Source organism: Coturnix japonica, chromosome Z (assembly GCF_001577835.2).
Source record: "Coturnix japonica isolate 7356 chromosome Z, Coturnix japonica 2.1, whole genome shotgun sequence".
Lineage (NCBI taxonomy): Eukaryota > Metazoa > Chordata > Aves > Galliformes > Phasianidae > Coturnix > Coturnix japonica.
In genome coordinates, this window is record NC_029547.1 from 58,271,890 (window position 1) to 58,290,115 (window position 18,226).

At 42.0% G+C, this 18,226-nt stretch overlaps 1 protein-coding gene across 6 annotated transcripts in view; it reads left to right on the forward strand.

The window, feature by feature from the left end:
- Nucleotides 1-18,226, forward strand: part of PALM2AKAP2 (PALM2 and AKAP2 fusion) — a 234,630-nt gene that overhangs the window by 24,661 nt on the left and 191,743 nt on the right. For all 6 annotated transcript variants that reach the window (XM_015849807.2, XM_015849808.2, XM_015849809.2 and 3 more), the window contains exon 2: nucleotides 17,024-17,104. In XM_015849807.2, the coding sequence (XP_015705293.1) occupies nucleotides 17,024-17,104 (81 nt within the window). The remainder of the gene's footprint in view (nucleotides 1-17,023; nucleotides 17,105-18,226) is intronic.

Consider the following 18,226-nt stretch of genomic DNA (forward strand, 5'->3'; position numbering starts at 1 on the left):
AAATAAAATAAAATAAAATAAAATAAAATAAAATAAAATAAAATAAAATAAAATAAAATAAAATATTTTAAAAAAAATATTAAAAAAATAAAATAAAATATTTTTTTTTAAATATTAAAAAAATAAAAAGTGCAGTTGGATCATTCATAATGCATGGATCTCAAGAAGATGGAGATATTTTACTTTCATTTCTCCCTTGCTCACACAGTGCAATGCACAGGGAGATGCATCCATTCAATGGACAACAAAATTAATCCATTTCTTAAACAATATTTCAAATAAAATATCATGTCTACAGATCATTAAAGAAGCTTGATGCAGCCCAAGTTTCTGTTGTGCAGCTGTGCTTAACAGTGAAATGAAATATTATGTGGTGATTTAGGTCACTTTTCTCCTGACCTGTGCAGTTTTGGCAGAGATCAAAGTAGTGCTGCAGTCTGCCAAAAGGCTACTGTTTTGAGTGGTTTTCTTGAGAGTCGATGTAGTTTTCTTGCCCCAAAACAACGCTGGATGGGTAGTGATATTTGGATGCCAGTGCCATTCGAAGGGCCTCAACAAATGCCATAGGTTACATCATAGTTCTCAAGGATGCTAATCTCATTTTAAGACAGCATAGGGTCATACTGTAAATACACAAACAAAAAGGAGAAAAGCTTTACTTTTTGAGAGATACTTCTTACATTATTATTATTTTAACCAATACAAACATGGGCCTGTTTGCAAAATATGTTTCTGTCTTTGGCCATGTTCAGTTCTGTTATTTCAACGTGCTCTGAACAAGGGAAGATACCCTGAAATTAATGCTATACTTTTTCCTCAGCATTTCACACACACACACACACACACACACACACCAACAACAACAACAGCAACAACAACAAACAAACAAACACATAGGAAGTAACTGTACCCTTAGGGAAAAAAAAGGGGGGAAAAAAAATGAACCAATTGTGCAGTGTGCTATAGGTGGACAGTAATTCTATTATTTAACAAAAGGCCTGTCCTGGCAGCTTCTATGTGTCTATTCAGTAACACAAATATATATGTGTTAGAAAGAAATGAGGAAAATACAACTGGACAAAAAAAATTGATGAGAGTTTTTTGGATAGGAAAAAAAGGAAGGAGAAATCTTCCCTGAGCCAAATTAGTCAAACAAATACCAGAAAAGAGTTTCAATATAAGAAAAAAGATGCACTGTATAAGTAAAGTAGTTACGATAAATAAGAAAGTGTAAGTAAAGGAGTTACAAGCCAATGGAAAAATGGGCAAGTTCTGTGAAATTTGCAATGCCTTTGTCATTTCCTTATGGTCAGTTCTTGTATGCTCTTCTTCAAGGGTGATATGTTTGTCCACTACAGTTTTGTTTCTGCTGGCAATTTTGCTGAGGGAAGAAGTTTGTCTGAAGACAGGAAGAAGGGTTAGTTGCAGGGAAAATATCCCTTCAGTTGTGACCCAGAGAATAGATATTTCTAAGCTAAATGTGTATCCCAGTCCTCTTTGCCTACGAGGAAGAATTTGCTCTATAAAGAGATTTTGAACATCCATCTTTTAGTTTCCAGAGCTTCAAGAGCCTGTAACAAAGAGACTTAACATAAAGTTAGGATCTGTTTTGCTGAATGGAGCAGGATTAGGAGTTTTGACCTGTGAAAATTTTGAATTGGTCTCTGGGATTGCATCTAGAGATTGCAGAATGTCTTCCAAAAGAAAGCCACATCATTTATAGGCTGTAGTTAGTTACAGAGAAACAGACATCTTCCTGTAAAGTAGGGACCTGAGCTATCAACCCTGGTAATGGGCTCAGTATCCAGTCCAGTCCTTTGATTTCCTCACACAAAGAGAATGATTAGCTGACGGCAAACAGAAAACACGTATTTCAGAGGTCTTTGCCCTTCAGTGGCTTGGATGTGATCATTGTCGTGACATTAATATGAATAGACTGATTCACTGTTTGTCTCCGTGCCTGGAAGATGGTATCTTTATCAAAACATATTTCCAGTTCTCAGAAGAGTGTTAAAAATAGCAAAGGTGCTAAACTGACAGCAGGAAGCAGACTTTGTGGATCATCATTTTGTATTCCTACTTAGTTAACTAGATTGGCTCCTAAAGGATGATGTGGGGAGAGACTGAGTTATGTTTGTTGCTTTCATGCATGCATTATACTTGTTAAGACTGAAACAACCTCATCTGCAAAGCAAGAAGCAGCATTGTTCAGTCCCAAAGGCAAATCAAAAAAGAAGCTATGGTTCCAGGAATCAGAATCCTTTCATTAGTTCCCCATTCGGGTGTTCAAATTCATCCACTGGTTCTCCTTCAGAGCTCAGATTCTTATACCTTTGAAGTCGTGTTATGCTGTAGAGTATATTACTGCTCCAGAGCAGTGACATGGGGTTCAGATCCTGTGGCAGAACAAGCTCCTTTAGTTTGGGACTGGAAGGTTGAGGTAAAGTAGACAATAATAACAGAGTATGGCATTGGTGTGCTGTGGTCTTCATCGTCTTTCTGTAATTGAAGCAGAAGTTCCTGGAGAAAATGGGTAGAAAATTACTGGAAGAAAACTGTATCTTTCTGTGGGTGGCAACTGCTGCGTTCCAGCTGCCCACAGCTCTTCTGCCTAGCTGTTATAGTAAGTGATTGCTTTGGAAAGCTATGCTAAATAATCATCTTTATTTTGCAAGAACCATGAGATCCTTGTTTAACATGTTCGGCAGAAAAAGGTTGTGCAAGGGAGTACTTGTGGTTGTGTGGAAATGCTTGAAACCAAAGAAACATTCTAGGGAATTTCTTTCTACTTTTCAGGTACTTTGCTGGACTTATGCTCACCACAGAGCAGAGCTGGTCTCAAACCTTAAGGGACCTGGTAGAAGAGTGCTGGTTTTCCACCTCTGGTTGAAAATATTCCTTCTGGTTTTTCCTTTCTTTCCACTCAATTGCTCTGTTTCTGTGAGTGCTCTTACTCACAAGTGAGCAGGAAGAATTTTATTAAAGTTACAATCTTTTTTTACCCAGAGCTGAAGCAGGTTTTTTTCCTGTAAATACTATCTCAAGGAGCTCCTACGTATCATGTGGCTTACCTCATTTATACTACCTGCAGAAGTATACTCAAAACACTCTCCATAGGCCTTTCTTTCATGTAACACTTAGTAGATAATATAAATAACCTGAATTAGAAATTGTTTTTTGCTCTACATTAGGAAAGCCAGTAGAATTTAGAGTGTTTTGTTTTTGTTCTTTTTTAAGAATTTTCTTTTTAGGGATTTAAGCTTGATATTCACTATCAAAAGCTAGATGGAAGGAAGATTTTAATCAGGGTTTTCCAAAGGATGACAGAAGATTAGGTCTTTTTCTTCCTAACAAGCTGGCACTGAGGAAGTATGCACACCCACTGATGAAACACCTTCCCCTCTAGTGAAATTCAGTTCCATAGTGATGGAAGACCTCATGGTATTAGTGACTGTTGCCAGAACACCCTGTTCCCCATCTATTCTCACTGGAGTCCCTGTGATCAGCTATTGCAAGCTGCCTGCTGTCCAAAAGGAAATGAATCCCCCTCTTTGCCCAACCCCTCCTGGCAACAGAGAGTTTTGTATATTTGATTTTCAGCAGAATCAGATATTGGCTTCAATTTACTGATGGCACAAGGCAGCACTGTATGCCTTGCAGAGCAAGGTGCTTGGTGGTTAACTCAACTTGGACTGTCATCTTGCAAGAGCACTTCTAAAGATCAGCCCTTTCTCACATGGAAGGATACCTGGGAAGCCCTCAGCATTACCAGGATATAAACTTGCAGTTCTGTAGTGTCACTATGAGCGGCTCGTCATGGTCTGATATCAGTGGTAGCATGCACACTCTGCCAAACAAAGCCCAGCAAACTGCAAGAGCTCAATACTGTGCTCTCCATCCTGTGTGGTGCGTAGTTGTCTTACAGTGACTACAGTCTAAAGATGGTGTAAATCTATTATTTCTTGTGGCTGCAGTGGGGGTGCATCTGCAACCAAGGCCTTGTCGCAAGTGTGTCACAGATGGTTTTGGTGGAAGAGGAGATAAATGCTTGCCGGATCAGTGATGCATCCCACAAAGTTCGTTCTCATGCTTGGGAAGAGCATGCAGTGCAGATGTGCAAACAGTGACCTCATTCTGCTCGTAATAAAGACTGTGGGTGAATAAACATAAAAATCCCAATCATAAGGTACTTGAAGTACTACTGTTTGGGGTTTTTGGGGTTTTGTTTTTTTTAAACAGTTATATTATTATTTAAGGATTAATAGAGTGGCAAACTGATGTCCTTCAACAGAAAGAAAAGGCTAGAATAATATAAACAAGCCATAAATCCTGAGCAAGTCTTTGTGGATAATTAGTTTTTCCTGCTTTTATGAGCCATCACCTCAGGAATCTTTTCCCCAGACAGTTAGAGAACATCTTGATTTCATCAGTGTCCATCTACAGCACTGTTGAATATGGTTAGGGCTGAATGTGTTCTTCCTTGAGCTTCAGCTCTGCTTGTGCTATCGTGCTGATAAGTGACAAGAGAAAAAAAGCAGGAACATTACAGTTGTTTCTTCCTGAAAGAACACAACGGTGTATCTCTACAGTGACAGTGCAAGAGTATGAGAAACAAAAATTCATGAAATCCAGAGTTTGATCCATCTGGACTTGGGCTTTGAGCATCAGTTTAGTTTGCATAAAAGTATTACACACAGCAGTTGGGTCTGGCAGTGATACTGTTGTTACCATAACATAACGACCCCCTGGCAGCAACTAGTACCTCATCATGTTAAATTTTGTACAAGCATGGAACAGAGAGCCTGTCTCTACCATGAGGGCTTGCAAACTAAATAAATTTCCCTATCTCCAACAGCAGAGAAGTTGGAAGCCACATCAGGATAGTTTTGTAGCTCTGTATCTGCCATGTGTTGTGAGATCCAAAAGGGCCACCAAAGAAACAAGAGTCAGTGAACAGCAGGGGTGGAGGAGGATGGAGTTTTTTTCCTCTTTTTAGATGACCTTACATAAAATTAATATTGTAAAATTACACACTGTGAGGAGCACAAGCCTTGTTTGCCAAAAATATAATAGCTTTCAAACTAGATTTTTCTGAGGCCTCTAATTGCTTTTCTCATGGTGACTCTTTGATCTCCTCCTGTGGGGGCGTTTGTAGAAAGGTGTGGGACTGGCCTGAGCTGTGGGGCTCAGAAGACTGAACACAGATCCCTTGGATTACTTAATTGTGAAGGATAACTGAAAGGCGTGTCACATCAGTGTTAATACACAGAGGAGTAGGATAATTTGTCACCTTAACTGTACCTGGAAGCAAATAAGCAGCACTATTCTCAGGCTCTCCTGCCACCCTTAGAAAATCCTTGGGTCTGTTGTCAGTGCACTGTGGGTTGTGATTGATTGATTACCCTACCTGTAGATGTCTGTCAAGGTGTGTGGGTCAGTTATGCTCAGCCTTGCATCTAAACTGTAATATTTTGCCGTCCAGGCAGAAAGCCAGACTGCAGGTAATGGCACAGTCATAACACTGTAGCTGGCTTTGTGTGGAAGATGTACATAGTTCACTACCAAGCCAACAATTTTTTTGAAAACGTGAAGGGATGAAAAACCCTTCTCTTCTCCAGAGTAAACAGCCCCAGCTCTTTTGGCCTGTCCACACAGGAAAAGTTCGTCATCCCTTACATCATTTTTGTGGTCCTTCTCTGGACACACTCCATCAGCTCCATCTCTCTCCTGTACTGAGGACTCTACATCTGGATGCAGTGCTTCAGGGGACGCCTCACCAGTGCAGAACAGAGGGGCAGGATCAGCTTCCTCACCCTGCTGACCATGCTTCTTTTGATGCAGCCCATGATTCAGTTGGCTTTCTTGGCCTCAAGGGTGCATTGCTGACTTATGTCCAGCCAGCCATCTGCCACTCCCCCCAGGTCATTTTTGATGGGGATTCATTCAGTCCTTTCATCCCCTAGCTAGTATTGTTAGTGAGGTTGCTTCAATCCAGATTCAAGACCTTGCATTTGGATTTGTTGAAACTTACGACATTCACCTGGGCCCACTGCTCAAGCCTGTCTAGATCTCTCCCCATCCATCAGGTGTGTTGACCACACCCCACATCTTGGTGTCATTTGCAAGTTTGCTGAGGGTGCACTTGGCCTTAGTGTCAACATCATTGATGAAGGAATTAAAGAGTATCAGTCCCAGCACTGACCCATGTGGGACACCAGTTGTCACTGATCTCCATCCAAACATTTGTACATTGACCACCACACTCTGGATTCAAACCTGCAGCTGATTCTTCATTCATTGGACAGTCCATCCATCAAATCTACATCTTTCCAATTTGAAAAGAAGGATGTTGTGGGGTATGAAGTCAAAGGCCTTACTTTGACTTCTTACTTACTTACATCTACACAGGTAGATGATATCAGTGGCTCTTCCCTTGTCTACCAATGCAGTGATACCATTATTCTTTTTACTCTTCTCAAAAACAGGAGTGATGTTGCCTTTTTTCCAGTCACTGGGGACTTCACCTTATTGTCATGACATTTTGAATATCATTGAGTGTGTTGGCACTCTCCTTTACACTCTAGCTGAAAAAAGGCAGTATGAACTCTGTGTTAAAGTAACAGACCATCTCCAAGAAGGTTTGCTAGTAATGAGACCAAGAACAACATACTCTGCTTTACAGGCTCAGAAAGCCAGCTCTGCTAAAGTGAGGCCAGACTCAGAAACAGTGGTGCAACCTGCCACTGGGGACAGATCAATTAGATGTAGTTAACTTAGCAAGGCATGCTTTTGCTTTCCACATTCTCCAGCACAAAGGCTGCCTCTGACACTCAAAATGCCAAATTCTGTTCAGTACAGCTTCCATTTCGACTGAGCTCTTGGGAAGATGATTACATGTCACAATACTTCTAGATGCATGGAGAACACAACTTGCTGATAACCTCTGATAGGGCAGGAAGAAGCTGGGCATTCAGATTTGTTATGCAACCCACAGTGTGGTGTCCCAACTGCTCCTATTAATGAAGAAAATGTTGGGATGCCTTACCGATAGGTATGACATAGCAGTAATACCTCCCATGTACTGCTAAAGTTCAGTACTGAGACATGTGATCCTACACCTGTCAGATTAAATAACCTTTAGAGCAAGCTGGTTGGATATTAAACTCTTTTATGTGCTGCATAGGCAAGATGCCAAAGCCAAGGCTGGGTAGGATTTTTAGCATGCATAGATCACATACTAAGCATGCTTTTTTTTTTTTTTTTACTTTTTGCCAAGCAGATAGACATATCCACCCTCGTAGTCACGACTGCATTCATCATATTTGTTCTCTGGTCTCTCTGTGGTCTCCTGTTGGAGTAACATGACTCAGTGGTGAGTGGGAGAAGAGGCTGAAACCCCACAGCGCTGTGAGAATGCCATGTCCAGCCAATATGAGACTCAGCAGAGATCTTATCTTCCATCTGGAGAGGGGTAGTGATGGCCCCTGAGACCTGGGTCAGTCTTTACAAGGCTCAAATGAGCTGGATCCTCTAGGCTGGTTATGATGAACCCTGCCCCTTGCTAGGGGTTGTTCAGAGTCTGTTCAAAGATAAATCTTATCCAAAGCAGTGATTTGCTTCTGAGTTTGTGTATAATCTTATTTGCATCACCAGATTGAAAGGCTTCTGATGGCAGAAACGCAGCAAATCCTAGACTCATGACTGCATATCCCTGTGCCCATAGGGATGTTTGCCTCCTTCTTTCTTCCTGCTGTAAAACAAGGCAGTCTTTCCTTCCCAAATGTAGAGATTAGGACTCAGACACACAAGCAACTGCAATTTGTGTTAGCAGATCCCCAAGCATCAGACTGTCTGAGCATCCTATTCATGACCATAGTTGGACAAAAGCTTAAGGAAAGGATCTTAAGCTAATAACAGCATCTCACAGATGACAAGAAGTGCTTTCTGGCAGCAGAGGAACTGCTTACAGTCCAGCAGCTCAACCCCACCCTGCTAGAAGGAGATCCAGTGCTGTACCACACAGGTCAGTATGGACAGCCTTGGTGCCAGCAGGCATGCTGCCATGCTCACAAGCAGGAGACAACAATACAGTAAAAACATTTTGATGTGAGACAGCAAGACGCTGAAATCATTGTCTAATCCTTCCAGGTTGATAGCATTAAAACACAAAGCCCAGCTTTGTGTATAATTCCTTCTTCTGGGTCCTTTCTACCATTACTTTGAAAATAATTAGCAAAAAGTTGGATATGAGTCAGGTATCAGAATTGGTGCTGTTATTTTCCCAATGGCTCTAGACATTGTTCTGTGCTGGCTAGCAAGACCAGTTTGTTCCCTTCCCACAGCTGAAAGTCTAATTTCTTCTTCCTGCATCATCTTCTGTGTCTTGGGGAAATTCCTTGAAGAGGGGATGTCTGTCATATGTGCAGTGAGGGAAAATCTGTCCTGCTCAAATCATAACCTTTGGAATTCTGATCTTTTTTACTGAGCAAAAAATAATGTTTGTAGATCCTCAGCAGGCTTAGATGAAAAGGATCAGATTTTCAGATTGTATGTTTTGGACTAAATTCTTGTGGTTTGTTTTTCATTTCTTAATGGAAGGATTACAGATTCCTTAATGGATGTTGTAACATTATCAGTACCAGCTCTATAGGACAACATCAGCATTGCATAAGTGTTTTTCTGCTCATTCAGCATCTGTTTGCTGTATAAAATGTCCTGTCATGTCATATCTTCCAGACAAAAAAAGGGAGGCCTTTGCAAAAAATACTCAAACTCCAGTGCATGGAATGATCTAAGAGCCTGACACCCTTGATCAAATTCTAAATGCAAAGGAAAGTGTGACTTTATTCTGCGGCCTATGTACAGTTTCAGTTCAGATTTGAGAGGAAGGAAGACATTACCAGAACTTTTCATACTTCAGGGTCTCATTATGGGGGATTATCCAGACAAAAGTTTTGGTGGGTTAGACCTGAGCCACAGCTTCCAGAGACCTAGGAGGATTAAGAGAAATGAGAAAACTGCAGGTAAAATTTAGTCTCTCCAAAACTGCATTGATAGTTTCAGTTAAGTGGAAATTTCAGGATACCAAAGGAGCCATGATTTCTCCAAGATAATTTTGTCTCATAATCTCAATGAGACATTTTTTCTGTTGTGTCCCCTTTCAAAAATGCTAATGAGGGAGTTTTTCAAAAGGAAATTCCTTCCTGTATTCATCACTCTTCATTAAGAGCTGTTGTTCCGGGAGTTGTGCCACAGCTTTGTTGTATGAGATGCATGGTGATTTTAATTAAGTAAGAGGTCATTTTCTGTATGAACCATGGTGGCTGGATGTGGTGACCTAGGAGCTGTAAGTGCTCAGGGCAGCTAAGTTTTTGCTGCAACACTATGGTAGTTGTTGTCTACAAAAAGGAAGTCTTTCTCTTCTTGAACATCTTTGCCCTTTATAGTTACAGTATGATGTTGGTAGCAGGCTCATGGCAGCTATTAAATACTTATATCCAGAAGCCCTGAGCAGAGTGAATCCTACAGGGCTCTGTTTGGGTGAACTCCTCCTCTGGTGTTCTCAACAATGACTATCATGGTCTCTAGAACTGTGTATAAAGTGCACACAGGCACTGATCTCTCTTACATGGCAGATTAGCAAAGGAGAAAACCAACATTAATCATCGCACAGGGATGACCAACCTGTTAGACATCTAAAAAGCTACAGCATTTCAGAAAAATAGAGAAGATTAATTTTCTAAGTGTGCTTTCCCCAAGAAAATCCAAGCAAGAAAAGTTACTCTGCATGCAAGTGACAACCTCAGTATGAAAGTGGGTTGCCTACCAGAGACAACTGTTCCTTTGCCAGAAGCACTTAAATTGGCACGTTTTTGTTTCTTTCAAACCACTCAGGTCTTGCACATAAGCAACTCACTTCTCTGACATTCATGACTAGAGAAAAGGCTGCAAATAATACAGGTGTATTTCTGGCCTAAGGGCGTCTTTCTTTTTTCACCTTGGGGGTACAGCTGCCTGTGGTTCTACACTTCTCTTAGCAGGAACCTCTTTGAAAGATGAGAAACAAAATATTTCTGTAACTTCCAGACCCTCCTGCTCACTATCTCACTATGGTCTGTCTCTGAAATGTAAGCCTATTTTGTGCTCAAACCATGCTAAGATATTTCTCCCACACTATGGCATGCTGCCTACCTAAATCGATACTTGTGGAGTAATCTCCAGTTTTAAACAGTCTGCAGTTCCATAAGACAGGAGGTGAAATATTCTTTTTCCTCTGCTTCTCATACCTGTGGGAAGGGCAAGTATGAGGAAGACAGCTAATCCCAGGCTTTACCTTTAGGTGGATTTCATCTGCTGCATCTGAGCTCCAGTTGTTCATGCCCAAATAAGCCACCTGCTTGTTTCTTGGAGTGATGGAAACAGGCACAATTCTTTTATGAGATATGTGGATATATGGTGGATACATGGAAGTATACATCTCATATTTCTCCCTTCCCTGTCTCCCATAAGAAGCTTTCCAATATATGACTTGTTTGTTCAGATGCAAGGAGGATGATCCACCAAGGTCCCAGGAGTTCAGGATATTTGAAATTGTGAATCCGTGTTGTAGGCAATAACTTTCCTGTACAGGAAGACTTAAAATATGGGTCAGGGTGCCCATTTCTTAGGAGCTACTCAAGAGCACAGAGTAGAGAGGCTTCCTAAGGTCAGAAGCTGGACTGCAGTACACAGATACAGATAAATCATCCCTGGCTCGTGTTCAGATAGAAGGATCTACCTGTTGGCCATAGATTTCTGGGGATAAGCAGAGAGGGTTTTGCAAGAAAAGGCAAACACAAAATTCCTGTTCCTAGAGAGAGGAGATAACATAGGCTAGACAGACTTCCAGCTTGCCAATACAGAGGCTGCATAACTTCCTATCACAATGAAATTTCCTCTGAGTACAGCCATGTCCAGCCTTGGCAGGATGGTGGGTTCCTATGTCTTGTCCTGGCGATAGGGGCTGGTTATCAAAACACAGCAAGGACTTTGCTGTCAGTCTCTCAGGTATGTACACTTTGCTTTAGTCCATCTGAGGACAGTAAATTAAACTACAATCTGAGGAAAGATTCAGCTTCTGTGAAGGCACAAGGAGGCATTTTTTAAAATTATTCTAATAGTAGGCAGAAAAGATATGAGAATCCAGATTCTCCTTTTCCACAGGTTCTAGATCCCCTTGAGCTGACAACATAAAACTGAGGTGTCAGAAGTGTGTTCCCATACTAGCTGTCCCAAAAATCAGTAAGATTTAAGTGAGCAGGGAATACTACCTGGAAACTGTACAGAGCAGAGAAAATAATTCCTTGCTGAAGAAATTCACGTAATTATTTGAAGATGTATCTCTGTGACTGCTTTCCTTGCTTTGAAGTAGATTGTAACTTTCCTCTGCATGTCATTTTTCATTGCATTTGTTGTGCCTTGGCCCAGGAAGTGGGAGGTCACTAACCTCCATCCCTTCCTCTTTGCCTGACTGGATATGAAAGACAAAGACATCAGGAAAGCTTTTTGTGCAAATGATTAATCACCCCTCAGTGCTGTGCTGCCCATCTCCTCTGGGGTCTCAGCATGCAGCACAGGACCCAAACCCCATTGGGTTTGTGTTCAGTCTGTTTTCCATTCATTTTTCTGCTATGCATTTTTCTATACCTGCACTGTAAGCCATAGCCTGCCCTTGGATCTGGGCGCGATTCCTCAGTGAGGTCAATTAAATAGCGCTCAGTTTCTGTGTTGCTCTGGCAGAGCGCTTTCTGCACGTATCTGAGCTGGCTTGAGCCCAGTAAAAACAGGTGCTCCTGCCAGCATGAGTAGAGCAGAGGGCTTCCCCAAGGCTTCGTTGCCCCAAGGATTGACATGGCTATAGAGGTGCATGCTTCTCAAACAGCCACGAGTCTGCAAGCTGCATAATCTCTGCATTTCTTCACATTCTGTGGAAGCAAATTTCTAAGCAATACCAGAAAGCACTTTGCAATGGAAAATTGATGTATTCTGTGACTTCAGTGTCAAAGAGAAGCGTTTTAGTATAACATATTTTTTTTTGAGGTCTTATGTTTGCTTCAATTTTTTGTTTTCTTTACTGGAATGGTTTGGCATGTCTGACACTAAGCTCTATATTATTTTGATCAAAAGTAACATGAGCTGTCTTCACTCAGGCAAAAACTCCCACATCCCACCTCTTATAAGACCACGAAATAGGTGGTATTAGCACATGCACTATAGAAGGACAATCAATATGTATACTTCCAAAGTACCCTGTCACCCTCAAAAACATTCTTTGAACCTGATGTAACTCAATTTTTGAGGCATCCTTTACAGTACCCCTTTTCTCTGGCTGTGACCAGGTTCCCTGAAAGCCCTAGCATCTTCCAGCACACGCAGAACCCTTGGATGGGGATTTTCAAGGCAGACGCATGCCTTGGCTCTGAATCTGCTCCACTTGGTTTCATTGAAGCCCCTCTATATCTTAGAGTGTGTGAGATACCTATTTGCTTTTTCCATTCCAGTCATGCTGTAATAGATCTCCATTTTATCTCCCTCGCTTTCTCTTCTACTCTTGATTTATAGATTATCAGCTATTCTTGTTTTTAGTAATTCAAAAATGGCACTGGACACAGTGCCATGCAGCAATCACTCTCTTTCCAAAAACAGGAGTCTCCAAAAGGGAAATAAACTCATGGCTTCTGTGTTCTGCTTTTGTCATCAAAAGTGGACTCCTGAATACAAATCTCAGTTTTCACAAAGTAGATTTCAAGATGTGAGTCAGCTTGTCCTTTGACCTGTGTTCCTTTCCCATCATTTGGGTCTGTGAGTAAAAAAGTCATGTACTTTCACTTTCACATGTTCTTAGGATTTTGGTCAAGAGAGGGATGTAAAGTTAGAGTCTTGTTTTACTTACAAACATCCCAGATATTCAAAGTTTCCTTGCTGTACACAGAACTCTACCATACTGTGAAGGTAACTATCCATGAAGAGCACTTGTATTCCCACAAAAGCAGACCACCTCAGAGAGATACAGATATTTTGTAATAAGTAATTTTGTAATACTGTAAGTGTAAAGCAGAAAAACTGGCCTCCATGATCATTTTCACCACCTCCTACAAGTCTGGTTTTTATAATCTCTTCCCTTTCTGGAAAAAAAAAAAAAAAAGAGAGAGAGAGAAAAAGAAGCATCTTTTTGTCTGCAGAATAACTCCAAGGAACTGGGTCTGTGTAACCGATTGGCACTCCGATCTACAGCTTTCAGTAGCATCCTAAAAATGTGCACAAACTTTACAGCATCCCATCCTATTGCTCACTTGGGATTTAAGTTGGTGTCTCCCTCAGCCCTACATCACACCTAGCGATCTCTCCCTTGCCTTGCAAGCTTCACTTGGGTTTTTGGGTAATTTTGTTGTTTTTCCTTGGTCAAAACTGAAGCTGCTGCTGAGAAAACTTCTCAGGTGGGAGACCATGGGCTGGCATAATGATGATGGAAACCTGTGCAAAAGCAGATTGAAATGTGACTTATGTCCCCATAGGTTCAGGTAACACTTCTGTCATGGTGAGAAGTTTCACACCTTGATTTTATTACAGAAGGATAGAATGGCTGAGGCTGGCAGGGTCTTCTGGTTCATTTCTTGAGGGTGACTAGCACCAACAGGTGGCTGAAGCAATGGTGGAGTATTCACTGTGTTGTCAGAGAGGATATGTATTGAAACAGAGCTGTTTGGTGTGAATCTGTTTGTTTCAAGTGCAATACTTTCCTAGTGCTAGGATCCATAGTAAATCAGAAACTTAATAGGCATGACTGGAGAAAAAGGATATCTAGAAGTAGATGAGCAGAATAAGGAGGGAGGAACATGTACAGGCTCAAGCACAGAAAAGTACTTTACAGACTGCTCAGTTTAAGTATGTGCTCAGCATCCTCATGCTTTAAATCAGATCCTGAATGAGAATGAATATCTAAATCCCTGATGCTGTTTTTTGTGAGACTTTGTTAGCCTGTCTTGTCTTTTCTCACATCTTTTCATAGCATATCCATACATACCAGTAACATGTATAGTCACAGATCTCACTGAATGGGAGAAACCCACTATTGCTGAGCAACCAAAAGGTGAGACGCTGTGACAGCTTATTACCCATGCTGCAAATCATGCAACCTTCAGAACAAAACTACTTTTGCCACCATGATCTTTACATTCAGCCATGGTACAAAATGCGAACGGGTGGAGGTATGTGGTTAGACCGAGAGCCAGTGAAATGGTTTTGTGAGCAATATTCCAGTTTAACTCCACATAAGGCTGCTAGTTAGTAAGTAGTTCAAGCATCTTAAAGCCTGCTGTGTTGTTGCCTACAGGGAAAATACTCTAAGTGCTTTCCCTTTCTCACAGAGAAAATAAGTTTCCATCTATGTTTTATAAGGCTGTCTTGTCACATCCATTATAAGGCCTGACACAGCCAGCCAGAGAAGGTACAGTAGTGATTTCCATCACATGTTTTAGTAAAAGAGCTTTTTTGCAGGGTAGAAAACACATATACATATGTGTATCAATAAGCACACTGAAATGTAGGTCAGTTAACTCTGAAGATGTAAGTGCCTTATGCTGGCCTGTGGCACACATGATGTGGGGTGTTAATGCCCAGATACATCAAATTCAAACATTATGTTGATCTGTTCAGCTCAGCACAAGTACTAAAGAATTTCCCTTACTCTGAGAATATTAGGCCATTAACTAGAACAGGTTTTGTGACCACTTTATTCCAGCCCTTGGCTGACCACTATTTGAGGAAATAGCAGAGAAATTACTTCTAGGCTTTTGATCTCTGAAGTACACTGTTAATACTGTAGACTGAAATAAAAACCCCAAAAAACAACAAACAAACAAAAACAGAAAGCTCTGAAGTTTACTGGAGTGTTTTAACCCCAGAGCCATGCAATGTTCTGCTCCGTTCAAAAGTGCAGAGAGAAGAAGGGGATTGGAGAAGCGTTCCTTATTGCTATCAATTTTATATAAAGAGTGGATTTAAAGTTGCATAAATAAATTTTGAATGCCTATGTATACACAATGCAGACTGTCTTCTGCAAGTACAGAGCAGTGAGATTTTGAGTTGTCAGCTGACAACAGGCATGATTTTTGACATTTTGGTTGTCCCAAAAGCCATTTTCCTGTTCCAAAATAACTTCAGCAGAATATTTTTATTCAGCTATTCTTAAACCTTTCAGACAGTTATATGAGTGTGTGTGTGTATCTCTACACATAAAAACAGCATTTAAGGCCATGCAGTGTATTACAGAACTATCTGGCACATGCATCATTTGAACCCTTTGCCTCTTCAGAGTTCATTGACAAAGGCATCTTATCCCTCATGTCTTGGTCTTCAATTGGAGTTGTCCAGGCAGTTGACTCCATGCTTTGAGAGAACCTATCATTAAAAGTTTCATGATCTTCCTTGTAAATGTGGGTCTTTCACTCAAAATGCATTGGTTTGAGGTCCAATACAAACATAAATCATTTGCGTATAAGTGATATCATATGTCCCTTGAGAATGAGAAGTAAAGACTTGAAATCCCTAGAAAGTGGAGAATTCCCAGTAGGACACCCAGAAGTGGGACAGAAAAATCACTCTGGGGACTTGAGGAATCCTCAAATGTCTTCAAGCCCAACCTCACAGCTACTGAAGCATTAAAATAATAAAACTGTATCCTGGTGTGCATCAGACCCAGCACCAGCACAGGACAAGGGGAGGGCCTGTCCCACTGTGCTCAGTGCTGCTGCATGCGGGTTGGAGTGCCACAATTCAGAAACAACATGAAACTATTAGAGACTGCCCAAAGAAAGGCTAAAAAGACAGTGGAGATTCTGTAGGACAAGATGTACAAGTTGCAGCTGAACAAACCCTTGGTTCAGCCCAGAGCACAGGAGCTTAGGAGATACCTCATGGCAGCCTGCAGCTCCTCACAGGATCTCTGCTCTCTGATGACAGTGACAGGGCCTGAGGAAATGGCTTGGAGCTACATCAGGGGATGGCGGGGGGATCAAGGAATGGCTGTGCCCCAGAGGGCAGTGGGCATGGCACAGCTCCCCAGGGCAGTGGGTATGGCAGCTGCTGCAGCTCATGATTTGGGTTTGCAAGGTGCTGTGTGAAGTCGGGAGTTGGATCCCATTGTCCTTATGGGTCCCTTCTGACTCGAGGTATTCGGAGATTCTGTGATTCTGTTTACACCTCTGGGAGCATGAATCTGATCTAAGCTGGGTGTAGGTGAAGAGAAATGGTCTCCACAAGGTGTGGAAGACTTGGCTTAGGAAAGGCAATCCCTGTATGTTTTGTAAGGAAAAGGGGTGGAGGAGGAGAAAGACAGGTAGATCTCCTGAAGCAGGTGGGAGAGCCTGCTGCCCTGCACAGGCTGGTATTCTTGTTTCTGGAGGTGACCTTAAAAATCACCAGCTGTGGACATGATAACGTTTTCCTTGGAGCTACTCGGTCAGCCCCGCCTCTGGTAGCTGGCACACCCAGCTGCTAGTGCATGTGGGTGCTTTGGATGGGGCTATCTGTCCCATTTGCACTTCAAATAAGCCCAGTTCAGTCTGGTAACCTCACCATCTACCTTCTGCCCTACTGTCCTCTGTTGACCTTGCATATTCCTGGCCCAGCATCCAGGAAAAAAAAAAGTGCATCCATGTCCCTTTAACTTCCCTCCGACCTGCAATTTTTTCTCTCCTCCTCTGGGACTGTGCACGCTGTTGCTGCTCTGTCTGCCGGCAGCCAGTGAGGAGAATTTCTCCTGGTGGTGAGCAATCGGTGTGTCGGTATAGCAGCCTCCCGGCAGACAGCTCCAACAAGCCAGCAAGCAGAGCACAGGTGAAATGGGACTGGTGGCATCTGCACAGATGTGTGTGGCTGCCTGCACGTTCTTATAAATCTGCTACCCTTAGAGCCTCCATTTCTCTGACGATCTCTCTCTCTCTTTCTCTCTCCCTCTCTCTCTCCCTCAAATTATTTTTCCAAGGAGAAAAGGAAAAGGCAGACGGAAATAGAAGGCAAGAGACAACAGCTTGAGGACCAGATACTTCAGCTGCAGCATTTCAAGGTAAGGGATCGATGCCAGAAAGGATGGACTGACTGAATCTGTTCATTATTAGAGATGCAGATCACACGTCGGAAAGCTGGGAAGAGCCCACTCCGACATGAAGCAGCTTTCACTGCTGGAGCCTGTCTCTTGCGATGATCAGTACTGCCTGCATGTTGCTTTATGTGTTTCAAGCCCAGAACCGTGTTGCAGAGATGGAGCTGGTAGGGTGTGAGCTCCGGCAGCACAGCCGTGCTGCTATAACAGAGTGCTGCTGTTTATTATACATAATGACAAGACACCAGTCACTGCAGGTTGGGTGTGCACTGTATGGCTTCGGCAAGCACTTTCTGTCTGCAGATAAGCATTAGATTGTGCTGGTACCTGTCATTAGTTGTGTCTGTGTGTGTGTTAGAGTATGCATGTGTGTGTGTACAGATCTTTAATTGTAGGATGAAGTCGTTAGGAGTACATGGGAAAATATATGTGCATGCACATGCAGGGAGGGTGCTAATGCAAATAGGTATGTCTAGATGGAGGGGCACCTTTTTAACAGGGTGGCAAGTCATTCCCATTTCTGTTGGACTCCATGATAGCTGCAGATAACACCAACTGAAAGCCATCCTGGTTATTTCTATCATCTGACCTTCCTGTCAGTAGCAGTTTGCCTTTACACTTAAGTACAGCAAAGAGAAGAACAGAATTGTATATACAGTCTTTCTTGTAATCAGTGTGCATTTGTGGTCAAATCTCATTAGATTTGTTCTGCAGGGGAGCCTAAGGAATTCAGTAATTAGAATATCTCAGAAAGATGACCAGGACTGGACAGTTTTTCCTTGCAGCATGTCAGCTGGGTTGTGATTTAAAAAAAAAAAAAAAAAAAAGGATATTTATAATTGTAATTGTATGAGCACCTGCGTGGGGATGTGCTGTGCTGAATGTCTCTTCTGCCTACGCCTGCACTGGAAGATCAGGCTTCCAGCTATGCCACAGGCTGGATCCTTCCTCTGCATCTCCTAAACCTTACCATCATGTTCCATAAACTATGCCTAATTTTCTGGCAAATGTAATGCAATTAAACTCAAATAATTGAATGCAGCCCACACGAGTGCACTGTCAGGTTCACTGTAAGCCTACAAATGG